General features: G+C 41.2%; 1 protein-coding gene across 1 annotated transcript in view; it reads left to right on the top strand.

Annotated features, from left to right (window-relative positions):
• Positions 1–26,181, top strand: part of LOC129696746 (uncharacterized protein C18orf63-like) — an 82,554-nt gene extending 56,373 nt beyond the window's left edge. Inside the window, exons 10-15 of the mRNA XM_055634888.1 lie at positions 6,079–6,164; positions 11,419–11,596; positions 12,125–12,955; positions 15,748–15,876; positions 24,036–24,125; positions 25,574–26,181. Of these exons, the coding sequence (XP_055490863.1) occupies positions 6,079–6,164; positions 11,419–11,596; positions 12,125–12,955; positions 15,748–15,876; positions 24,036–24,125; positions 25,574–25,702 (1,443 nt within the window). The 3' untranslated portion in view covers positions 25,703–26,181. The remainder of the gene's footprint in view (positions 1–6,078; positions 6,165–11,418; positions 11,597–12,124; positions 12,956–15,747; positions 15,877–24,035; positions 24,126–25,573) is intronic.
• Positions 26,182–27,784: the final 1,603 nt, after the last annotated feature.

Raw genomic sequence — 27,784 nt, forward strand, 5'->3', positions numbered from 1 at the left:
CTTTTCTGTATGTCCATTTGCTTGCATATTTTGGTTGATGCTTTAGAATTGAGCCTCCCTATAATTTTTGTTGTGCTTGTCATTTTGCACTTTCTAAATCCTTGTTATTTTGTTTCTTATAATAATAATAATAAAGCTTTATTTCAGACACAGGTCCATATAACACATCATACAGTATAAGGAGATACAAAAAATACGTTAAAAATTGCATATTAGCCTATAAGATATACAAGCTATTGCACTAATGCCATCTTAGCCTAGAAGTGAATCTATAGCAGCTTTTCAGAGGGCTGACTAGGGCTTCAATGATGTAGTTCTCTGACTTGTCCAGGCGACACATAAAACTAAACATCAGCTGTCTTAAGAGTGCCTCACAGGTTGGCACTCTAGTGGACACAAACAATTGACTGGCACTATGCCACCTAGGGACACGAAGCAGCAACCTCATTGCATCATTGTATGCTACCTTGAGCCTCTGCATACTCTTTTTCTTATAGTTAGACCACAATTGAGCAGTATATAACGGTGTGATATAGGTTCTGAACAAGGAACACTTCACAGAGTCAGAGCACATAGAAAACTTCCTTATAAGTATGTTAGCTTGAAAATAAATTTTACAGCGCTGTCGGTAGAGGTCTTTGTCATCCGTCCAGTCATCGTATATGACATGACCTAGGTATTTAATTTCCTCACACACAGCAAGAGGACTGTCTGACAAATAAAAGGTCGGAAAAGTTGATTCCCTGTCCTCAGCGCTTCTAACTATCATTATGCGGCTTTTCTTAGCGTTATACTTTGTCATAATCAAGGCCATACTGAGAGCACACCTTCAACATCTGCTGCAGCCCAGCACTATATGGACAGAGCAGGACCATGTCGTCTGCATACATAAGATGATTAACAATAGTGTTGCCCACAAGACAGCCAGTTTTTAACCTATTTAACTGATTTGATAATTCATCCATATAAACATTAAATAAAATAGGAGACAAAATTCCTCCTTGCCGCACTCCGTTACTAACACAGAATGGAGCAGATACAACATTGTCCCATTTAACCTGAAACGTTTGATGGGCATACCAAAACACTAAAATTCTCACTAGAAATTTAGGGGCACCTCTATCTAGCAATTTTACAAACAATTGTTCATGATTAATTCTATCAAATGCCTTGGACGCATCAATAAAACAGGAATACAGATGAATTCAGGCTTGTGTACCTGAACACAATCTCTTTAAGAGCATAGATACACTGGTCAGTTCCATTTTTTCTTTTGAACCCAAACTGATTGTCAGTAGTAAGGACATACATTTCTAGCTTTGTTAGCAGTATTCTCTCCAGTACTTTAGACAAGATACTGGCTAATGCAATAGGTCGATAATGTCAATACTGTTGAGCTTACCAGCCTTGTCTTTAAGCACAGGCACTAACATTACAGACATAATAGCATTTGGCAGGACACCATGAACCAGACAACCATTAAAGCACATGGAAAGCAAGGGGCAGAGCTTATAGCTGGCATATTTTAGATGTTCTGCAGTAATGCAGTCCATACCGCAGACTTTGTTGTTATCCAACATGTTAATGGCATCATAGACATCTGCTACCCTAACTATCATATCTGCTGAGAGATCAATATGTTCATGATTGATTCTAACTGTATTACTTTTAACACATTTAAAAAGGTTACGGTAGTGCTCACGCCAGTTCTCAACTATTTTTTCTGGGCTACTAACACCTTCAATGTCAGACGGTAGGGGTGTTTTATTGTTATTCATTACTTTGACCTCTTTCCAGAAGTTAGTAAGGTTGTTGATCTGTAGCTTTCTGGCAAGCGAGTCAGCTCTCATTGTGTTTTCATTTTTCTTAATAACAGACATTAGGTGCAGGAGTAGGTCATTCGGCTCTTTGAGCCAGCACCACCATTTAATGTGACTATGGCTGATCATCCCCAATCAGTACCCTGTTCCTGCCTTCTCCCCCATTTCCTCTAACTCCGCTATCTTTAAGAGCCCCATCTAGCTCTCTCTTGAACGTATCCAGAGAACCGGCCTCCACCGCCCTGTGAGGCAGAGAATTCCACAGACTCACAACTCTGTGAGACAAATTGTTTCTTTGTATCCGTTCTAAATGGCTTACCCCTTATTCTTAAATTGTGGCTCCTGGTTCTGGACTCCCCCAACATCGGGAACATGTTTCCTGCATCTAGCGTGTCCAAACCCTTAATAATCTTATATGTTTCAATAAGATTCCCTTTCATCCTCCTAAACTCCAGAGTGTACAAGCCCAGCCGCTCCAATCTCTCAGCATATGACAGTCCTGCCATCCCGGGAATTAACCTTGTAAACCTACGCTGCACTCCCTCAATATCAAGAATGTCCTTCTTCAAATTAGGAGACCAAAACTGCACACAATACTCCAGGTGTGGTCTCACTAGGGCCCTATACAACTGCAGAAGGACCTCTTTGCACCTACTGTATACTCAACTCCATATAAAGACCAACATGCCATTTGCTTTCTTCACTGCCTGCTGTTCCTGCATGCTCACTTTCATTGGCTGATGAACAAGGACCCCCCAGATCCCGTTGTACTTCCCTTTTTCCCAACTTGACACCATATTTCTTCCCCCATACAACCAATGTCCACCGAAATCATTATCCAAAACTTTCATTGTACTTTGATTTACATACTCTGCTATCACCTCTGATTTTGGGGACCACAAGTTGTTTTCATGTAAATGAGATCCCATTGTAGGCCTGTAGGTCATAGAAACATAGAAAAATAAGTGCAGGAGCCAGCACCACCATTCAATATGATCATGGCTGATGATCAGTACCCCGTTCCTGCTTTTTCCCCATATTCCGTGATTCCTTTCGCCCTAAGAGCTAAATCTAACACTTGAAAGCATCCAGTGAATTGGCCTCCACTGCCTTCTGTGGCAGGGAATTCCACAGATTCACAACTCTCTGGGTGAAAAAGTTTTTCCTCATCTCAGTCCTAAATGGCCTACCCCTTTTTTCCTAAACGGCGAGCCCTGGTTCTGGCCTCCCCCAACATGGGGAACATTTTTCCCATATCTAGCCTGTCCAATCTTTTAAGAATGTTGTTATGTTTCTGTAAGATCCCCTCACCCTTCTAAATTCCAGGCTGAATACAAACCCAGACGACCGACCCATTCTTTCATCATACCTCAATTCCACCATCCTGGGAATTAACCTGGTGAACCTATGCTGCGCTCCCGCAAGAGCAATAATATCCTTCCTCAAATTAGGAGACCAAAACTGCACACAATACTCCAGGTGCGGACTCACCGGGGCCCTGTACAACCTCCTTGCTCCTAAACTCAAATCCCCTCACAATGAAGGCAACATGCCATTAGCTTTCTTCACTGCCTTCTGTACCTGCATGCTTACTTTCAGTGACTGATGTACAAGCACACCCAGATACCATTCAGATAATAATCTGCCTTCCTGTTCTTGCCACCAAAGTGGATAACCTCACATTTATCCACATTATACTGTATCTGCCATGCATCTGCCTGCTAACGCAACCTATCCAAGTCACCCTACAGCCACATAGCATCCTCCTCGCAGCTCACACTGCCACACAGCTTTGTGTCATCCACAAACTTGGAGATGTTACATTTAATTCCATCGACTAAATCGTTAATATATATTGTAAATAACTGGGGTGCAAGCACCCAGCTTTGTGGAACCCCACTAGTCACTGCACGCCATTCTGAAAAGGACCCATTAATTCCTACTCTTTGCTTCAATAGACAATAGGTGCAGGAGTAGGCCATTTGGCCCTGCGAGCCAGCATCGCCATTCAATTTGATCATGGCTGATCATCCCCAATCAGTACCCCGTTCCTGCCTTCTCCCCATATCCCCTGACTCCACTATCCCCTGACTCTGCTGTCTTGCAACCAGTTCGCTATCCATCTCAATACCCTACTGCCAATACCATGTGCTCTAATTTTGCACACAAATCTCTTGTGTGGGACCTTGTCAAAGGCTTTTTGAAAGTCCAGATACACCACATCCACTGCCCACCCTTAGCCATTATACTTGTTACATCCTCAAAAAATTCCAGAGGATTAGTCGAGCATGATTTCCCCTTCATAAATCCATGCTGACTTTTACCAATCAAGAGCGATCAAGTGATCCGCATTCTATCTCCATTAGTATCCTCAAAGAACTCAAGGTGTCTCTCTTGTATTCATCTTCTGTGGGCAAAATTTCAAGTAAAACTCAAATTACCTGGTCAATTTTTGAAACAAAATGAAGTGACATGCAAAGGAAATGTGGCAGTAAGTGAGTGATGTTTATTCTTTTAAGAAATGTTAACTCATGCAGCTCTGTTGTTTCCATCTGCTGCATTCCCTCATTTAGTTCCATTCTTCACTTTCCTTCCCGATCAGATTCCTGAACCTGCAACCTTTTGTTCACTACTTATCACCTCCCAGCCTCCTCTCTTCCATCCTGACTAATATGCCAATCAACCCAGGCACTTGTATCCACCTAGCGCTTGCTAGCTCTTGCCCCATCCCTCTGTCTGCTACTTTATACTGGCTGCTCCCCCTCTACTCTTTCAGTCTAGATGAAGAGTCTTGTATTGAAACATTGACTGTCCATTTCCTTCCTGAAAGCTGCCTGACCTGCCGAGTTCCTCCAGCTTCTCGCCCATTTTACTACAGATTTTAACGCTACCGTCTTTTACGCGTTCATGTTCAATCCGAGGATGTGTCCACTTACACAAATGAGCAAGTTAGTGCAGGGTAACTGTTGGACCTCTTTTCAATGAAGAATCAAAGAGCAATTACATCCTCCTGATGACATTAAATGCAGGTTACTTCCATTGGAACATTGTTACTGAAATCTGTCCAGGGACCCCTTCAGTCCTTTCATGTTAGGCAGCGGTTCACTTTCATCTTTTCCAACCTCATTTACAGGGTGGTCTATGCATCCCCTCTCTCTCCATCCCTCCCCTACCCAAGTCGTTGTACTAGCTTCAAAGTCATCTTGTTGAGTCTCACTGTAACTCGTTTTCACGTAGCCCATAGCTAACAATCGCCCGTTTCCTTTACCATCAACTTATCTTTCATTCATTTGTTCTTTATCTCTCTATATCACCATCTGCTTCTCTCATTTCCCTTTCCCTTGACTCACTGAAGAAGGGTCTCGACCCGAAACGACACCTATTCCTTTTCCCCAGAGATGCTATGTGACCCGGTGAGTTACACCAGCTTTTTGTGACTATCCATTGTTATATTATGTAAATAGTTGTTGCCGTGAATTCCACTGAAGATGAGGAGTTATCCCAGATCTGGATCTATTCATATTTGGGTGATACACAACTTGAATCAGTTTAGATCTAAAAATTGAGGGGCATCTTCCAGATAATAGACAGTCGTAACATTAATTCATTTTTAAAGAATGTGTAATGTTTTAATTATATTTGTACTGAAGATTAATTCCAGGTAAATGTTTTCAATTTCCTGTTGTTACCTTTTCAAAGAACTTCATTGTAGAAGACTTATATGATCAATCACAACGCAAAATTATGTAGTGAATGAAATCTTTCAAAATGGTAAGCACAGCTTCACAGTGGCACAGCAGTAAAGCTGCTGACATGACACAATGGCAGCACAGTGGTAGCGCTGCTGCCTCACAGTGCCAGAGACCTGGGTTTGATCCTGATTATAGATGCTGACTATAACTGTGTAGGTGGTTTCCTCCCACATTCCAAAGGCGTGCTGATTTCTCAGTTAATTGGCTTCTTTAAATTGCCCCTAGTGTATAGGAAGGGAAAGTGGGATAACATAGAAATTGTCTTTTGGTGATCGATGGTTGGCGTGGACTCGGTGGGCTGGGGTCTGTCCACACTGTATCTCTAATCAAAAGCTAATCTTGGGTGGCTTGAAAATACTGGTTGGTGATTTTCATAAATTGGTCCATAAATTATATTAATCAATAAGGTAGAATCTATACAAGAAATATCACTCCTTTAAAATAAGTTTATTTCATTTTAAAGAAAATTAATGACTGGATTACTAATTAGTATTTTTAATTTGCAGTATGGTTATAATCTCCCAGAGATTAAAAGTGGCAGTGCTCTGTACTACACTGTATACTTCAAATTGATTGGAGAGAAACTGTTTACGTATCCTTCATGTAGAAAGTTTATATTGCAACTGTATACTGTTTTATGCCATAAACCATACACATATTTTTATTAATTTAAAAAGTATTAAAAAAACTCTAGGAAGAAAATAATCAAGAAAAATTGGTTTTAATGGTTTTCTAAGATGCTCTTCATTTTGGGGGTTTCCCCAAATGGCCTTCTTACTTCAAGATATTTTGTTGAGGCCAGCTTGTTTATTTGAGAACAAATTAATCTGCACAGTTGTTTCAGGCACTATCTGCATTTAATGGCAAAGTCAGGTAAACAGGCCCCTCGCCCCAACTTACCTATGCCAACCAGGATGCACCATCTGAGCTAGTTGCATTTGCCCGTGTTTGGCCCATATCCCTCTAAATATTGCTTATCCATGTACCTGTCCAAGTGTCTTTTAAATGCTGTTATAGTACCTGCCTCAGCTACCTCATCTGGCAGCTCGTTCCATGTAGCTACCATGCTCTAAGTGCAAAAAGTTGCTCCTCAGGTTCCTATTAAATCTTGCCCGTGTCCCCTTTAACCCATGTATTCTGATTTTTGATTCCACTCCCCTGGATAAAATACTATGTATTGTCTCTATTAATTCTCCTCGTGATTATATGCCTCTGTGAGATCATCCCCCAGCCCTCTGCACCAAAAGGGATAAAATCCTAACCTGCGCATCCCCACCTTATGCTCAGTCCTGGCAACATCCTCAAATTTTCTCTGCACTCTTTCTAGCTTAATGTCATCCTTCCTATAGAAGGGGGACCAAAACTGAACACAAATGTGGCCTCATCAACTTTTTGTACATCTAATACATTGTGCCAAGTTCTATACTCAATAACTGATGAAGGCCAATGAACCAAAAGCCTTCTTGATCACAACATCTATCTGTGAAACAACTTACAGTGAATTATGTACCTAGAAACATAGAAACATGGAAATTAGGTGCAGGAGTAGGCCATTCGGCCCTTCGAGCCTGCACCGCCATTTAACATGATCATGGCTGATCATCCAACTCAGTATCCCGTACCTGCCTTTGCTCCATACCCTCTGATCCCCTTGGCCACAAGGGCCACATCTAACTCCCTCTTAAATATAGCCAATGAACTGGCCTCAACTACCCTCTGTGGCAGAGAGTTCCAGAGATTCACCACTCTCTGTGTGAAAAAAGTTCTCCTCATCTCGGTTTTAAAGGATTTCCCCCTTATCCTTAAGCCGTGACCCCTTGTCCTGGACTTCCCCAACATCGGAAACAATCTTCCTGCATCTAGCCTGTCCAACCCCTTAAGAATTTTGTAAGTTTCTATAAGATCCCCTCTCAATCTCCTAAACTCTAGAGAGTATAAACCAAGTCTATCCAGTCTTTCTTCATAAGACAGTCCTGACATCCCAGGAATCAGTCTGGTGAACCTTCTCTGCACTCCCTCTATGGCAATAATGTCCTTCCTCAGATTTGGAGACCAAAACTGCACGCAATACTCCAGGTGTGGTCTCACCAAGACCCTATACAACTGCAGTAGAACCTCCCTGCTCCTATACTCAAATCCTCTTGCTATGAAAGCCAACATGCCATTCGCTTTCTTTACTGCCTGCTGCACCTGCATGCCTACCTTCAATGACTGGTGTACCATGACACCCAGGTCTCGCTGCATCTCCCCCTTTCCCAATCGGCCACCGTTTAGATAATAATCTGCTTTCCTGTTTTTGCCACCAAAATGGATAACCTCACATTTATCCACATTAAACTGCATCTGCCAAACATTTGCCCACTCACCCAGCCTATCCAAGTCACCTTGCAGTCTCCTAGCATCCTCCTCACACCTAACACTGCCCCCCAGCTTAGTGTCATCCGCAAACTTGGAGATATTGCCTTCAATTCCCTCATCCAGATCATTAATATATATTGTAAATAGCTGGGGTCCCAGTACTGAGCCTTGCGGTACCCCACTAGTCACTGCCTGCCATTGTGAAAAGGACCCGTTTACTCCTACTCTTTGCTTCCTGTTTGCCAGCCAGTTCTCTATCCACATCAATACTGAACCCCCAATTCCATGTGCTTTTACCTGTTCTTCTGGAACTCTCTGCTCTGCAACATTTCCAGGGCCCTACCATTCACTGTGAAGGTCCTGCCCTGGTTTGATTTCTGAAAATGCAACTTATCTTCATTAAACTCTATCAGCCCACTTGCTCTGTCAATCAAATTCCTGCTGTATTTTTGATAACCATCATACTGTCTATGATATCACCTGCTTTAGTGTCATCTGCAAACTTACCTATTAAATCTTGTACTCCCTAATCAGCCCGTCTATTCAAATGCTTATATCTTATCCCTCAGAATCCTCTCCAGTAAAGTATCTACCATAGATGTTAGGTTTACTGGTTTATAGTTCCCAGCTTTTTACTTGTAGGTTTCTTAAATAGAGGCACAGCATTGTCGCTCCAGTCATCTGGCACCTCACCCGTGTCAAATGATGATTCATATATCTCTGCCAGGGGTCTTGCAATTTCTTCAAGCTTCCCATAATGTCTTCAGATATATCTGATTAGGGGCAGGAGATGTATCTACCTTCATACCCCCTATAACATACAGCACCTCCAGGACCGTGATACAGACTGTCCTCAAGATATTAACTGTTCCAAGTTCCCAAGCTGGGGAAAACAGATGAGATATACTCATTGAGAATCTTTATCATGTCCTGTGGCTCCACACATGGATGACTACTTTAGTTTCTGAGGGCATTCTCTCTCTATTTACCCTCTTTCCCTCAGGGCCCTCATAAAATGTATTTAGATTCTCCTTAATTTTATCTGCAGAAGGTTATCTCCTGCCCTCTCTTTGCCCTCCAGATTACCTTCTTAAATAAGCTTATCAGTGCCCTAAACTACTCCAGACATACACACAGGATCTCAGCTGCCCAGCTCCATCCAAGACCACATGAAATTGCAGCGAATTCTGGACACAGCCCAGACCATCACACAATCCAACCTCCCTTCTATTGACTCCATTTATACCTCACACTGCCTTAGCAGGGACAGCAGCATAATCAAGGTCGGGTTGCACCCTGGCTACTCTCTCTACACGCACCTCCGGATTCAAGGACAGTTTCTTCCCAGCTGTTATCAGGCAACTGAATCATCCTGCCACAACCAGAGAACAGTGGTGGACTACTATCTACCTCAATGGTGACCCTCGGACTTGGTCGGACTTTGCTTTACCTTGCACTAAACGTTATTCCCCCATCATGTATCTATACACTATAAATGGCTCGATTGTAATCATGTTTTGTCTTTCTGCTAACTGGTTAGCATGCAACAAAAGCTTCTCACTGTACCTCGGTACACGTGACAATAAACCAAACTAAACTGAACTGAACTATATCGGCCCATGTCTCCTTTTTCCTAGCGAGAACCTCAATTTCGCTCATCATCCAACTGCTTTGCCCTTCACTCTAACAGGAAATACATGCCTTGAACTCTCACCAGCACTCTTTAAAGTAGGTGTGAAGTGGTGAATGGGAAGGAGAGGGTGCAGGGTCCATTCTTTGCAGACTGGGGTCTGGCTGTGTTGGTTGGGGATGGGGAGGGGGTGTACCAGGGTTATGTTTCTTATCTTGAAGAGGCAGTGAAGGGGGCGCTGTTCTGGTGGCAGCCATGGCAGCAGCGCATCAGCCTTTCAATTTTATTTTTTATTTTTAGTATGTTTTAAAGTGTGTATTTAGTGGTGTTTTTTGTGTTTTGTGTGGGGGGTGGTGTGGGGGGTGTAAGGGGGGAACCGCTTCGGTCGCCTCCTCCATGGAGAGGCGACTTTTTCCAGGTCGCCTCCCCCGTGGCCTACCATCAAGGATCGGCGAGGTCTTTCCCGGAGACGTGCCCGGGGCTTCAGCGGCAGGCGCAGCGTGGACTCGGCGTGGAGCGGGTGAGCCCTCGCTGGGGCTCGCCGGAGGGGAGTGCTCCGTTTCACTGGCCCGGGGCAGCCGGCAGCCTGAAGTCACAGCCTGAAGCCGCGGTCTGCAGAGTTCCAGCTGCTGCGGCGTCTACAGCCCGGGATCCCTCGTGGGGGACCCGGGGGAAGAAGAAGCTGCCATTGCCGGCCCGCGGATAACTTCTACCGCGGGCCCGGAATGGACTTACCATCACCCCTGGAGGGGAGCTTCGACCGCCGGCCCTGCAGTCTACGGTGCTTCTGGCTGCGGCGGGGACTTTAAATCTCAACCGCCGGCCTGCGGCCTACACAATCTTGAAGCCGCGGTCTCCGGTGAGGAAAGACCGATCCTGGACTGGACTCTGGACTCTGGTCTTGTCCACGGGGGGGGAAATGGAGGAGGATGGCCAAAATTTTTTGTGCCTTCCACCACAGTGATGAATGCTGTGGTGGATGTTTATGTACATGTTGTGTCCTGTTTATGCATTTTATTATTTTGTTAACCCATCTTTATGCTTTGTATGGAACTGATTTTTAAATTATGTAAAGCACTTTTGGGTCAATGAAAATTGACTATAAATGTGCTATATAAATAAACTTATTATTATTATTATTATTAAAAGCTCCCCACTTTCGGGCATACCCTTCACCCGCAAACAACCTACTACAATCAACTATTGCAGTTGGCCTTGCCCCAAATTAGAACTTTAATTTGTGGGCTGTTCCTGCCCTTATCCATAACTATTTTAAAGCTAACAGATGGGGTTGTTGGTCGCAGGAAGCTAGCCCACTGACACTTCATTCATTTGGCCTTCCCAATTTCCTAAGGGTGGGTCAAGCTTCGCCCTATCCCTTGTAATAACCCTTTACATATTTCCTATGGAGACTTTCCTGAACACATTTGACAAATTCTACCTATCTTTGCCCAACGAAAAGATACATATATGGTATTTGTTTCTGTTCAGTGTCAGTGTTGTTGGTTTATGTAGATTTTCAGATCACTGTTATTGGTCTGTTGACCAATATTTTTGAGATGTTAGTACTCTAGTAATGCAGTAGGTGTGAATATATTCTTCTTATCATGGAGTGATCTTGAATGCATCCATGTAATTTAGGGGGACATTCTGTTCTTTTAATAAGCGGAAAACTGTTTGTTCTGAACAGGTAGGTTAATTTAGAGACTGATTAGTGGTATGCAAAATTAAAGTATTATACCAATGGATTCCAAATAAATTCTTAAGGTAGTAGTAAAGGTGCTCCGTCTTTATCGGATTTGTTAAAATCTCCAAAATATTGTCAGAGTACAGTTACATCCTTAATATAAAAAATCAGCTACCCTTCTTGTTGTATTAGAAGTGAACCTGTTCAGTTCTTCCCAAGGGTGGATTTGGAATCGGTTCTAACATCCTTCTTTTCCGACTTTAAGAAAACCTTCCCTAGTCTCTGTGGATCGCCAATAAAAATAACCAACAAACCTTACTATACTACCAACGAGCTGAACGTTTCTCAGGTAAAACTCGAAATGTTTGTTTTCAACAACAGGAGACATCTTATAATATCATTGCTTAGTATTTAAACCCGGGAAAAAAATCTTTATGCATGGAGTTAATCATTGAATGTTTCTTCTGAGGAAAAGAGTTTAATGTCTGGTCCATTCACTTCATTATGTTGTGCTACTGATTAGCAATGGTCACAGTGTAGTCAGAACCTCACACACTGTAAATATATACATTTTATATCTGAAATTACTTAAGTATCTTACATACTTTTTTTTAATGAACAATTTAGCACATTCATTTTTTATGTTGAACGTATATTTCCCACTGATGAAATTAATGGGCTTGAAAGGTTTAGTTAAATTACACGGGTCACAAGATACTCACTGGGCAAGACCAATGCAACTATGGTTTGTTTTTCCGCTAACTTTTCCTTCTTTGGCTTTCCTTCTGCTAAATTATCTCAGTACATTATAATATTTCTATTGTGTCGACCTGCGAGCTAAGGTGATCACATTTTTCTCTTTGTGTTTACTTATCAGATCGTTCAGTCAAGGCCTCCAAATCTGACAACGAAGCCTGTCTTCAGTACTGCCTTAACACAGGTTCCAGCTGTTAAAATTGCTACTAATAAAACTACTTATATTTACTCAATTGATGGAAATCAGATGAGCACAATCTTAGATAACAAGCAGATAATAGACTCTACAGCAAGTTTGGAAGGAGAGCCCGTAGATGCTGCTAGACTATGTGGTAGTACATTCAGATCAACAGTAAAACCTGGATTCGTTTTCCATGATCCACAAAGACAACCAATCCAGGCTGCTAGGTTGAGCACCTTCCATCAAATGGAAATGCAATCTGGTTCCAGTAACCATGCTTATAGGTTTATACCCATATTTAAACGCAAACTCATTAAGCACGATAAAGAGTTCATAAGTTCACGAATCCATGAAAATAAAACTAAGCAAAATGAAAATTCAAGGACATTTTTAACTTTAAATCCATCAAACTCTAACATAAAGGTAAAAACTCCAAAGAATGTCCAAGAGCAGGAATGCAGAAATAAAGAAGAGGATATATTTGAGGAAGCACAAAAGCAAAAGTCAAGTATGTATATAAGTGTGGGAAAACCAAATACCAATCAGATTCAGAATTCATATTCAGATACAGTGAAAAACGTGTGCAAGGATACTCTGCTTCTTCAGTCAAACATAAGACTACTAAAGCCTGGAGCCACACAACTTGGAAGTTTTCAAGAAAAATGCATGAGAAATACACAATTTAGAGACGAAAATGCAATTGGTATTACAAGTTTTGATGGAACATGTACTAAATGGATTGACAACCCAATGGAACATCAACACAAACAAGTGAGATAAATCTACATTTCTAATTACTTGAGGTTTCTACTGCTGGCTTTGAATATACTTGCTGATTTATGTTGTAAAAATTATGTTATTTCTTGTCCAGATATAATAGTAAGATTAAACGAGAACTTACCAGTTTGAAGTTTGATCTGTATTTTATGAGGAGTTATGATGAGGGATTACGTGAAGAACCCGTTCAGCACGCATGCGCGGCATACTTCAAAGCAGCGGTGTGGAATCACAGATAGACACAGTTATTGAAATAAACATAGTAAAGACAAGGAGACATCAGTTTATCAGTTTGATCCATATTATTGAGGGTGGGAGTGGAGGGCACGTAATCCCTCATCGTAACTCCTCATAAAATACAGATCAAACTTCAAACTGGTAAGTTCTTGTTTAATCTTACTATTTTACTTCCGAGTCACGTGAGTGACTACGTGAAGACTTCAAAGCTCTGTGATTTCAAACCGTGTAACAGTTCATACTTCTCTCGCTGCCGAAGTCATTCGAGGGAGGAAGTATGTTATCGTAATCAACCATGAATCTGTTTGTAAAAACAATAATGGTGTTATTAACAACAACAAAACCAATTGCTCCCCCGGGCTTAAATTATATATTTTTGGCAGATTCTTTTTCTGCAAATGATACAGGTTCTGTCAGTGGTTTGTTATAGAAGTTTGGAACGTATACTCCCTAGACCACCCTGCAGTAGCCAGGATGTGGTCCATAGGCTCGTCCATCCTCTTAGTTACTGACGTGGAAGCTGTCCTGGTGGAATAAGATTTATACACGTTAGTATTTACTCCAGCAACTCCCAGTACCTGCTTGAGCCACTAGAGATAGTTTAGCTCGTCACCCGACCAAGAGGTTTATTGTGGCTGACCCGTAAGGCTTTTTCCTCTCCCTCGGTATTCCTTATTGTGTCGATGTAGATCTCTAAGTAGGTCATGACACATAAAACATGGTTCAGGTAGGTATGACCGGAATTTCATGACTGGACCTGATGTACCTGGTCTGTTCTGTTTGGCCAACCCTTGAATGGGCATGTGACACTATCTGGTGTTATAACCATGTTGTCCAATCGCAGTAGATGGGAGAACTGGCTCTTTGTGTAGAGGTAAGGCCACCAGCATGTCCATCTTCAGGGTAGGCTGTTCCAGGGTGAGTGACCTGGCTGGTGATCATCCCCTAAGGTATGTCAGGATTTCACTGACATCCCAATTTGGGTGACCTATTTCTGGGGAATGGATTGAATATACCTCTCCTGTATCTGATCACCAGTGAGCGGTACCCAAGTTGAGTAGGCTGACAGAAACATTTCCTTCATTGTGGTGAAGACCTGCCAGGACTTCAGTACAGTTTTTTGTTGAAGTTGCATGTGTAATTCCTGTTTTGGAAAAACAGTGTCCCATTTCTTGATGCTCAGGTATATTCCCTAGGATATGCAACGGAATGCTGTTATCAGGTTGATAGTGCTGCTGATCCAAGCACAGCAGTCTGTTGCCTGCTGAAACGTAATGCCGCGCATGCGTGCTGAGCGGGCTCTTCACGTAGTCACTCACGTGACTCCGAAGTAAAATTAGATTTTTCAGACAACTTTGGAAAGCAAATGCTTAAAAACAGCTGTTTGGTAATATAACCATTATGAAAATATCAATACAGTTTAAAAATCACATTTAAATTATTACTATTTATTATTTATAGTCAATATAAATAGTTGAAAATCTTTAATAATTTCATTCTCCTTTGTGTATTTTAGAATATTAAAAATGTATATTGCATGAGAAAAAAACATCTTAAAGTGTTTGCTGGTTCTGAACATCATCTTAAACTATCAGGCATCTTCTAATTTGCAAATGAATTACATTCCGTGTAATACAAACACGAAACTGTATGAGCTGGATTCTTGAGCAAAAGCAAACTGCTAGAGGAACTTAAGTGCTCAGGCAGCATCTGTGGAGGGAAGTGGATAGATTACATTTTTAAGATTGAAGAAGGATCCTAACCCAAAACATTGTGTCTGTTGCCCTCCATAGATGTCGTGTGGCCCACCACGTTCCTCCAACAGTATGTTTTTAAACTCTTGAGTAATCTCATGCAAATATTACAACAAATAGATTTCCGGGGCTCAAATGTGGGCCATTTAACTATAGCTCCATTTTAGCAGCAGAGTCTCAGAGTTATAATGTATGTTACATCTTATATGAAAAATGAATCACTTAATCTGTGAACAACTGAAAACACTCAACAGTAAAATACAACACACAAAATAAAACAAACAGAAAAGAGTTTGGGAATATGGATTCAGCTGCAGTCTTACTACAGTCTTAAATTTACAGATAACATTTATAACATAACCATAATTCTGTATGTTTATTCTTATCCTTAGAATTAACAGTGTTATGCAAATGCATGGAAAGCTTTTCACACATGAAATTTAAGGAACTGCAGATGCTGGAAAATCGAAGGTGGACAAAAATGCTCAGGAGAAACTCAGCGGGGGAGGCAGCATCTATGGAGCGAAGGAAATAGGCAACGTTTCGGGTCTGAAGAAGGGTTTTGACCCGAAACGTTGCCTATTTCCCTCGCTCCATAGATGCTGCCTCACCCGCTGAGTTTCTCCAGCATTTTTGTCCACCTTTTCACACATGAATCTAATTTGCGTCATGAATGCAAGGACTAAATTACTTAGCGCATTTTGAGCAACATTTGTCTAATTTATATCTATTCCAAAAATACAAAGTATGATTTTCTGACAATGTATTATTACCTCCATATATTTTGCCTTCCAGGTACTAGATATGTTTGATACAAGGAAGCAATTTAACCATGAAAAGCAAACACATTTTCACGATCTCAGTTCAAAATCTTTGACAGGAAGGAATTTTTCAGATAAAGGAACAGAAAAACGGAAATGTGAAGTGAGCTCTCATCTTTGAAATAATTGTTTGCATTTTGTTTTAAAATACTGTGCAGTTTTTCCAATCCAGATTTTTGGGGTACAAGACAAGTGTGTCATTAAGTTTGTGCACTCCATTGTATAAATTAGCTAACCTACTAGACCTTGGGAGCGAACCCACATTTCATATATGTGGCAAATTATTGTTAATGACGAGAGATTGTGAAGAGTGTAGTTCAAGGAGATTACATATATGTTCTGTTTGCATGAATTACAAAATGTTGGCAGGTCCAACAAGTAGTTAAGAAGTCAAATGGCACATTGGCTTTTATTGCAAAAGGTTGCTGTTTAAGAACAGGGAGAGTTTATTACAGTTGTATAGGGTGTCAGTAAGGTCACACCTGTTTGCTGCCCTTGCTTTAAGAAGAATATTGAAGCATTTCAAAGGAGATTTACTAAAGACCAATTCCTGGACGAGATACTGTATTTGTCTATCAAGAAAGAATAGACAGTATGGGTTTGTACTCAGAGTTAGAAGAATGAAGGGTGACCTTTTTCAGCATACAAGATTCTGACAGCTTGACAGTGGAGAAGTTTGCACAAGTGGGAGAGTTAGGAACAAAGGAACATAGCTAAAAAATAAGGGGACAGTCATTTAAAACTGAGATGCATCAAAATATTCTGACAAATGTAAAATCTGACTTGCGTAAGCCTTTAAAGACATAAGGGCCTGTCCCACTTGGCGATTTTTTCGGCGACTGCCGGCATCATTGACTGACGTATCAGGCCATCGAAAAATTCACAGCGTGACGAGGCGTGATGACGTATGACGCGTGGTGTTTTTTTGAGTGCTGCAATGTTTTTTTGTCACCGCTGGATTTTGAAATGTTCAAAATCTTTATGCGACGCTGACATGATGCCGGCAGTCGCCGAAAAAATCGCCAAGTGGGACAGGCCCTTTAATCCTTACGCAAGTCGGGGAGTGTCTGCAGTCATAATCTAAGACTGGTTGATTATGGCAGAGAAGGAGATTAATAAGTTCATGTTGGCTCACTAATCTAGTTAGTCTCATTCCCTAATTCTACCCAGTCATTTATTTCCTTCAAGTGCCCATCCAATTTACTTATGAAATCGTTTCTGCTCCTCGCAATGTCTTCAGTAGATTCTAAATTACCTTCATACACTGTGTAAACACTGTATGTTCTTCCAAAACATAAAATCTGAATCCTAAAGATCTTGTACCTCAGTTAATGGGTGCAGCCTTTGTCTATCGTACCTGGATCTATCCTAAACTTGTATACTCTTGGAAGATGCGGTGCTGCGGCTCGCCTGCAGTCTGTCCGTCTTTCTTCCTTCTTTGTCTTATCGTTAGTGTTAGATGTATGTAATAGTCTATTGTTAGTTGTGTATTATGTGGGGGGGGGGGGGGTATACTTTTTTAAATCTTCCACGTAGATGCGCCTTTTTGCTGTGTCATATCCAATACTGCCAACATTGGGTGAGAGTTGAGAGTGAGAAATCTGGACCCACCCTACGACAACGTGTACGACAAGCTACCACCTAGTCGACTTCAAGCTACGACAAGCTATGTCGACCGGCTACACAATTCCTCGTGAATTGGGACATCCACCTACGACCACACCGACGACAGCCTATGGCCACACAGGCGACAACCTACAACAACCAAAGTCAACTTACATCCACCCGCGACAAGAAACAACAAGCTATGACCCTGTCGGTGACATCTGAAGACGTCACGTCATAGTGATGTCACGGCACTAATTGCACTGCACTGTTGCGTCGGGGCGGTGGTGCATGGCTTATTGCGTTTAACTTGGGCTTAGAAGTTGGGGGTCTAACTTGATACTTCTTTAGTTTGTTTCTGCCCATTTAAAACTAAATTCACGAAAATAAAGTTAATACACGCTCACTCCACAGATAAATAAACAAAGTAATCATAAGCAAAATATGTACCGTGCAGTCACTGTCAGTGAAGCCGTAAACCTTCTAAATTCACCAAAGTGCAAAGATGAGCTGAGATCGTCTGCACGTTTAACGTACCCGGACAATCTGGCGATGTTACGCAATTCCATGTCGCAATTCCAGGCTTGGGCATAACAAACGTATACATATACAGCCTATGGGATACCGTGTATGGAAGCTCAATGACAGCCGTTTTACTTTGGATCGATTGTTGTCAGTAGATGCTTATGCATATTAATAGTGTGCGATGGGCTTAAGCCAATCAAATTGCTCGTTCTTTATGGGAAACCTGCCGACAGAAAACTAATCTCATTGGTGAGTGTAGAGGAGATCTGGAAGCGTGAGCAATTCTGTGATCAGCATGCGAGCGTGAGAAATGCGAGAAATATGTGAGTCTCACGCTCAATGCTTGAGAGTTGGCAGCACTGCAACATCGAGGAGTTGGTGGCCTCCATTTGGGAACGGCCTTGAGGGTTCCGGTCGCAGAGCCTGTGGACAATATAAAATAGTAAGATTAAACGAGAACTTACCAGTTTGAAGTTTGATCTGTATTTTATGAGGAGGAACGTTGAGGGAATACATGAAAGAAACCCGCTTACGACGCATGCGTGTCATCCTTCAAAGCAGCGGTGTGAGGTCACAGATACCCTATATTGACCTAAAATAGCAAGATTATCAAAGAGATACCAGCTCAAGATTTGACCCTATGAGGGTGGGAGCGGAGGGCATGTATTCCCTCAACGTTCCTCCTCATAAAATACAGATCAAACTTCAAACTGGTAAGTTCTCGTTTAATCTTACTATTTTACTTCGGAGTCACGTGAGGGACTCCATGAAAGATTTCAAAGCTCTGTGACCTCATGCCGTGGAAACGAGTCCATGCTTCACAACTGCCTTGGTAGTTAGAGAGAAATTGTTAATTATATTCAAAGCATTCATACCAATTATTTAATGGAAATGATAAATAATATCGAATTAATTGAAATCATAACCCTGTATTCTTCAGGGATAAATTATCATACAGAACTTAAAATTGGTCCCCGAAAACACGTTCCCATACTGCTAACTGGTTTGTTAACATTTCTGAAACGTATTCTCCAACAACCATCCTGCAATCCTGATGATTTGGTCCATGGATACATCAAGGCGTTTTGCTGCAGATGTAGCTGCAGCCCTGGTGGGGTGAAAATTAAATATGTTATTGTCCACTCCCGCCTATCAGACCATTTCGCGGTGGCAGAAATATGGGATATGAGTTACACTCTATGGTACAGTATCTTAAAGCTGATTAAACACCAATTCCTTGCCTCTGATAGCCTTTTTTCTTACTGTATAACAAAACCGTACTTTACTATACAGAGGCATTGTCCTCCGGGTAGGCCATCAATTCTATGACCTGCCCCGCTAATCCTGGCCTATTTTGTTTAATAATACGGTCCTGGATCACAAACCTCAATCTTCGTGCCGCAATAGTGAAGCCATCCAGTCTTACTTAGCAATAACTGGAGCTTATACACTATGACTAGCGCTATCAGCATTCCATTTCTAGATAGTTATCCAGATTTAATGCTGTAGCCGGCGACCAATTCCTTAGCAAGATCAAAGCCACACTTACATTCCAAATATAGTTATGTTACTGTTTCTTGCCATTAATAACTTGACAATGCACTTTCGGCATTATTCACAGTGCTGAAACACAGTCCTCGATATTGCAGGCTGGTAAGCAACTGTAGCACCCCCGGAACATCCTTATTTCTGTGGTCCAGAAAGTTATCATGGCAGTAATTAGCCCATTATAATAGGACCTAAATACTGTTATAGAGTAGACCTTCTTCGTGCTGCTGTGATCATGTCCACAGTTCTATCGATAGCCCCATGTCCCATAGCGGTGTTATAGAGTCTACAACCTACTAAATCAATATTTACTATGACATGGATAGCTATCCTCAGTTACTGGATGCACCAGCAACTTAGGACTACGGCTATCGTTATACATAGTTCCAGCACCATGTCCTGTACCCCGGGAAAACCATAGTTGGGTAAGCCAATCAGGTACTAAGACATCCCCAATGCCGATTCCTGTTGAATGTCCCTTCGTACCCCAAATTTATAAATAGACAAGGAGGTAATACATAAATGAAAACCCCTCCCCTAGTGCAGTGAAACAGCATCTGTAGCTTCTGCCTCAGGATCTGGTATCAATGATACATACCTCGGTAACTGGTGATTTAACCCCGGATGCAATTCTAATATCCGGCCTTACCTACTTTACTGATTTTAACAAATACCATCTATCCAACATCCATTTAGTACTTCCAATAATTTTTCGTGGCCTGGTGTCTGCCACTGATTTAGTATCCCTGTAGATATGTAGCCATAATTGCCCCCTGGTAGATATGTAGCCCATAACCAAATATCCCTTGGACACACCATTCCCACTTTATGTATTTGCCAATTCCTCACAAGCTGGTGATATCTTTCCACCCATATGACTTAAATATGCCATCACCGAGGTATTATCTATCTACCATCTAGCATGCTGCAGTTTCATTCCTGAGCAATAAGATTTTTGCCCATGAAATGCACTTAACATTTCTAACCCTTAGTGTTATGTAGGTTAGCTTCTTATATATTCCATCTCCCCCATAGCTCGAGATGGTATCAGTTGTACCATAACCAATTGCACTGGCGTCTGTTTGTAATAGCACAGACGGGTTGTGAATAACTATTGGGTTTGGAGCAATACTTAACATTGTGTTCCCAACATTGTAATTCTTTTATAGCTTCTATCATTTTTCCATTGGCCAAAATAAATGACCTCTATAATATATGCACCCATTAAACTCTGTGGCTTTCCATATAAGTAAAGTCATTAACATATTAAATGTGTTAATGGTGTCAATTTTGACTTAAGTGGATGGATAATGAATCCCAGCTGTTCAAACAATTGTTTAGTGGCAACCACTGGCTAACATGCCGATTCATAAGTTATTCCCACAATAAGGATATCATCCAACTATACCATTACTCTATGATTTTGGTGTTGCAGCAGTCCCAACGCTGGTTTAAAATTTTCCCCCTGTTGGATATTGAGTAGCAAGGATCTTAAAGATTAATACATGCCATACAGTAGCCTGCTGAACACTAAGTCTTTAGCACTGCTAAAAATATCCATTTTTAAAATGAATATATTGCACAACATTGTGAAGGATTGATAATCCATAATAATACGGCAACCCCCATCTTTCTTATTTCTAATAAAGATATTTGAGACAAATCCTGTTGTTCAGGTTTGGTTTATTCCATTACCAGCATGTATATCTGTCCGGTATATATTGTACTGGAGGGTTTTGTTTGTGTAGAAACTCTATCAGATATCCCTTAAAACTGCTAAGGATATATCTGTCCATAGATATATTACCCCACGCTTCAACATGAAGTTGCAATATCCCTCCAACTTCCGTGCTCCCTATTAATGCTGGAGCCCCAAATTCACCTACCTCCATGGTATTGGTGGTAACCAAGTTATTTTTCTTGGTTTCATATGCGGTTGTGGAGAGCCTAATGGTTAATGTTACTTTTGCATCTTCCACAGTGGTCGTCCCGGCCCAAACCCTAAACAGGACGCTGCTGCTGGGTACCTCTGCCCAATTCTTTGTAGTATAATACAAAACACTACCTCTCTTAGGATGCACATGAGGTTTATGTCTTCCCCAGATAACCTTTGGATGCTTTAATCAGCCCCCCAAAGTGAAGCCTCCTCGCCAATTCTTTACCTGTTTAGACAGGACTCCCCCACCCAAATAACGGGGTGTATAGCCCTTTGCTTACATAGTATAGCGAACTAGGGTCTAGAGCTGGCTTAATGGCCCTTCAAACTGCACATTCCAAAAAAATAGTGCTAATGGCATCCTTGTGGTCACTAATATTGTACACCTTATTTAACATGCGGGCCAAAGCTGTTATGCCCGCCATGAGACCTTTCAGAGTATTACGGATTTTCCCAACTCCTAACGGCCTTCCCAACATGTCTGCAAATGCACCTGTGACAATGGCTACATTAAGAGCACCACAATATTCCGGGGTATAGAAGCCTTGCCAATACTTCAGCAAAATATTAGCTTGAAGTTGATGGGTGGACACACAGTCCTTCAATACTCACAGCCATCCTCTCGCAATCATTCTCCGTGAGTTCTGCTGGCAGTACTGCTCATCATGTTCGGCAGGTTGTTTTCCCCCCCTTCAATAGGGGACAGTGGCTCCATCACCTGCTCAGGCTTTACCCCGTCAGACCTTCCATACCCTCCTAAGAGGCGTCCGACATTTCATGCAGCCCATATGGGAAACTGCTGTGGGACTTATATTATTATTTGCCCACTGTGGCTACCTCCAATCCCGGAGCCTGCCAATATGGAGAATTTTACTCCAGCAAACCGCTCCAGCCGACTTACATGCTCTCGGGCACTCGTCGTCGCGGGTGCTTAATATATGGGACCGCTCCTGCCGACCTTGGTGCTCTCGGGCACTAGTCGCACGCGGTATATCCCACAGCCCGTCCCCATGCCTACGGGCACTGGACCGTTCCCCATGGTCCTGGTCCTCACGGGCACCTCTACCCATTTAGGGTGAAGTTTGGCACTCGCTCCCATCTGGGAGATGCTGGTGCCGACATTTATAGCTGGCTGCTGCTGGTCATTAAACAACAGCCCTTCAGCTCTATACTGACATCAGTAGCTGGCTCCCTGCTGTTCAGCATCCCACCAGTAACGACCTGTGGCTGTGGCCTGCCTTGCTTAGGTGGCTCCCTGCTGTTCAGCAACACACCAGTCTCTTCAGAAATACAGCAAGCACTCTGGAAAAAGCACCAAAAAAGGTAAGGGAAATTTGTTCTTACCTGTACTGGTTTTCAGCCTGCCGTTTTCGGAGGAACGTCCTTCCTCCCGCAGCCCCACGGACCCCGTAGCACAGGTCCATGGGCTGCTGTTCCCGATGTCAGCTCTCTCTCTCCCCGGGCGGAGCAGCTGCTTTAATCAGCTGCGGAGCGCCGAACGACTGCGTCTAAAAATAGACCCGGCTTGGTCTAGAAAACTCCCCGGGCCGTGTAGCTTAGTTTCCCGCCCGGCAGCAGTGTCTTGCCGGTGCGGGGAGCAACGTCGGGCACAGCTGTTTTGTGCTAAAAATAGCCGTTAGGGAAACCTCTCCGGAGGGTTCCCCGCTAACGGCTGCTGCTGGCTGGTTCTGGCTGCAACATTTCTACAGTCTCCCTCCAGCTCCTGCAGCTTCTTGTATTTCCTACCTGCAAGGTAAGTGGAAAAATTTTGCAGTCTCTTACCTGCTTCTTTGCCTTTCTCTCTAGGGAGACGTCGTCTCCCACTTCTGACTCCTTCAATGCGTGTATGCGATATGACACGCATGCGTCGTAAGCGGGTTTCTTTCATGGAGTCCCTCACGTGACTCCGAAGTAAAATAACAGGGTTTACTCAATGAAGCCAAGAACACTCAATGATATTTTTTTGGAATACTTTGTCAGCAACTGTCGCTGATAATTACAAATATAGCATCACACTTTGGCAGCTCCTTTTGGGTCCTAATGCTTACTTTATCTCCAAGAAATTTTATATTGGAGCTATGTGGCAGTGTGCAACAAGTGGATCTAATTATCTCTTATTCCAAGAATGCAATTTGAATGACAGGCATTTCTCAAACAGCAAGACGATGCATATACTAATATTTCACATCATGCAATGTCATTACAAAATTGAGATCAGATTTCCAAAGGCATTGCAACTGTCTACGGGCTCAGACTTATCAAGGTATCACTCCGTAATACTACGGGATTGATAAAAATACACTGCATGTATTTTAAGGCAGTGCAACACTTTGAATTATCTGCATGAGTCCAGTGTTATTACAAACATTAAATCATTGTTCTGTAAAAGTGCTGACAAAGAAGGCTGAAACTGGCAGCATTGATTGCTTCACCTGGTTTACTTACACTCTCACCTCTAACTTTGCTTGGCTTGCTCTACAGCTTTATTTGTATGTAACAATGCAGGAAATGAAATTTGTCAACTTATCACAGTAACACTTTATTAACTCTGGTAATGTTTGAATTTTTAATTGAGCAACTACCTAGGCACAATTATGCCCTAGATTTAAAAACAAATCTGAATTCCATTTTGTGGTTTCTCAAAACAGGAGAAGGCTACAGATTCAAAACCAAAGAAACCCAAGGCCAAACCAGTTATCCAGGATGTTGATGTGGAAAAGCATGCAAAAAATAATCAGGTTTCTTAGAAATACATTGGATCTTAACATTTCCATTGAAAAACTTTAATCAAATAGGAAAGCATTATGTTTATAGATCAGAAGATATTTGTGTATAAAACCGATTATACAGTGAATAATTAAATAGCACCAAACTTTCTAATCCAAGTTGATACCTTTTGTGTGCAAGCTATAATTGTGAATCTGGTCAACCATAAAGGTAAAAGCTGATTTCAATGGTACAGTGATCATGTTCTGAGTCAAAATGTTAACTTATTCTTTAAAGCTGCTTACAGCATCTCATTTGAAGCATCATGTTTTTACTAATAATCTTATATTGAAGGGCAAGATTTGTTGTTTTTTGTGAGTAAAATTAGCAGGGAACAAATCTTTCCTCAACCTCCCTGTTACCTATGACAATTTTTGACTGAGGTTGACAGGAGATGTTGAATATATTTGTCCCACCCAGAAGATTTGCAGTCAATCTCTTCACCATTTGCTAGATCAGAAAAACCTAGAATGATAACCACAAACTCATATAGCAATATTGTTGTTATTTGGTTTGAAATAGTAGGTTATTTGATTAGCATCAGAGCATTACCTTCTAGAATTGTATCTTTAGCATATTGCAACATCCTGCAATTGGTGGTATTCACATTATATAGCATATGTTCAATGGTTCCATGTTTACCTCGGGAATCAAAACAATATGGAAATAAAAGATAAGCAAGAGCCTGGAATATTTTACAGGCCTTCTAACAACACAGTTGGAGATACATTTAATCTGTGGAATATATTCACTCTGATAGATTGGGATATTAGGTTAAAATGAATGCCTAAGATTAAAAAAAAAACATATTTAAATAAATTTCAAAATTCGCAAGCTTATATTCTATTAATTAAAAATCTCCATGAATTAATGATCAATTCATAGCAAAAGAGATTAAGAATATGACTAATAGAACAGGTTCACAATGCTATCAAGAGCAAGCTTAGAGATTGGGACAAGTTGAAGTAGCAGTAAGAATTATCAACAGTTGATAAAGATGGAGAAGATATATTGTGACAGTAAAACAACAAGAAATACACGAAAGTGTATGAAAAGTTATTATAACAATGTAAATAGGTAGAGAATATCAAAAGAAAATATGGGTCCTGTGGCGCCAAAGATTGGAAAGAATATAATGGGAAGTAACAGTGTCCAAGGCATTACAAAGCTAGTGTATCAGTTTCTATTGCATACAATAAGAGTAACAAGTGATAAATCAACAATGGCTGTTTAAAACAAATTATTGTCAAGTGTTAGTACACTGTGTGAGATACTGTAATGGATACAAAAGGCTCTTGCAAGTTTATAAAGATTATTTTTTCCTTTTTTATATTTCATTACCAAGTAAGATTGAACAAATAGATATGAATCAAAAACTGAGTAAATAATTTTAATCATCTGTGTTTATTTTTCTGTACAGCTATCTAAACTAAATACTGTCACTCTCCACTCTTGGCTGAAATGTCGTGGTGTTTCTGTGAAAACAAGGGACAAGAAAGAGCAGCTGGTTTCCAAAATCATGGAATTTATCAAAGGTCCACTGAATTAATTTGGGAATATTTGTTCAGTTGATGCTCTGCACAAAGTGCAATAGTGTAAGTTGTTATGTTTGTTCCATTCCTACATTTAGCATATGCTACTTATTGTTTTCTACTTATATCCTGTTGTCATCTTACCTATTCAGAATTTGATAAAAGTAATTATATAAATTAATACACTTCATATATAAATTAAATTATTTGGCAGTAATAGTGATACAAAGCTATTCAATGACACTGTACCTAGCTATAGTAACTATTGTGCAATTTATTGGAAATCATTTTTTAATCTTTGTTGTTAAATTTTGTTAATATGAATGGTGCCAAGCTAATGATAATTCTCATGGTATAATGTATTTTTCAGTAAGTATCAAACTCATTGCGATTGATAGTGATACACATATAAATGGTCATTAATGTAATTTTATTTGCATCTCCAAATCTATTTAAATTAAAGATTTTAAATTAAATGTTTTTCATTTTCTGACTATTTATTTTCATAATCTGAAATAGCTATATAGCATGGAAACAGGCGATTTGGCCCACCTTGACCATTCCAACTGTTGGCATTGTGCACTCGTCTCATTTACCTGCATTTGGCCCAAAGCTCTCTAAATCCTTCCTATCCATATATCTGTCCAAATGTCTTTTGAAAGTTGTAATTGGATCCCTTTCAATAGCTTCCTCCAGCAGCTCATTCCAGATAAGGATTACCGATTAAATGAAAAAGTTATCCTGAGGCCCCTCGTAAATATTTTCCTCTTACCTTAAGCCTATGTCCTCCAGCTTTAGAATCCTCTATTGTGTTATAAAGACTGGGTATTAACTTTTCCATGTCCCCCATAATCTTATAAACTTCAATACGGTGACCTCTCAGTCTCCTACACAACAAACAAAAAAGTCACAGCCTATTCAATTTCTTGCCTTTCCTCAAGCTCTCAGCTCCAGGGCACTTCACGGTGAATTACTTCTGCACACTTCCCAACAAATTTGCATCCTTCCTATAGCTGAGCAACCAAAGTTGCACATTGTACTCCAAGTGTGGTCTCACTAATGACTTGTACTGCTGCATCATGATGTTCCAGCTTTTGTACTCAATACTGTTCCCAACTACCATCTTCACCACACTGTCCACCTGTCTCATCATTTTCAGGCAACCATGTACCTGTATCTCTGCTCTGTAATATTTTCCAGGGCTCTACAGGTCCGCCACCAATTTTCTGGCATCCTTGGTTCCAGAGGTCTTGGCTTCTGAGAGGAATCAGCGGTACTGGAACAGTCTGCCTAGGTGAGGCGAGGAGCAGAGAAACCGGAACACAAATTCGGCCTTAGAAGTTGGCTATGGGAACAGATCTGCCGGCTCCGGCTGTGCTGGAGTTCCAAAGCCTGCGCCGCAGGGGCCAAATTCACCTGCCTCACCTGGCCCAGGTGCCACAGTTTCGGGAGTAATTCTGAAAGGCGGGATTTTAAGTGTGCTCTCGTAATTTTGTCTAGGTTAAAGGAGGTGCCAGACCACCAGTTGCCGGAAAATCGGTGGTTGACCTGTACCACTTACCTTGTAAGCCCTGCCATGGTTTGACATGTCAAAGTGCAATACTTCATATTTCTCAGTTAAATTCAATTTTTATTTCTTTAGCCCACCTTCCCAATTGATCTATATCCTGTTGTAATCTTAGAAATCCTTCCTCACTATCCACTATACCACCACTATGGTGTTATCTGTAAATTAGTTACCAATATTAACTAGATTGCCATCCAAACCCGTTTGGCACTCCACTGGCCACAGGTCTACCATTGGAAAAACAACCCTCGACAACTATGTGAGAAAGTGGCATCTCTGCCATTTGCTTAAAACTGTTGGGAGCAAGTTGATATGTCACATTAAATCATCTTGGGAAAACGATGTAGGGTTAAATTGACCTATGAAACCATCAGCTATTCCATAAGTGCCTTTGATTTGGCTACGTCAGCTTGAAATACAATGCTCAATGTTATCATACCCTATGACAAAAAACACATTTTGCCAACCTCATTTTTTTTTGTATGTACAGTATTGTGTATTTACATAATTAAAATAGAAATGCCAGCACTCC

Source organism: Leucoraja erinacea, chromosome 4 (genome assembly GCF_028641065.1).
Source record: "Leucoraja erinacea ecotype New England chromosome 4, Leri_hhj_1, whole genome shotgun sequence".
Classification (NCBI taxonomy): Eukaryota; Metazoa; Chordata; class Chondrichthyes; order Rajiformes; family Rajidae; genus Leucoraja; species Leucoraja erinaceus.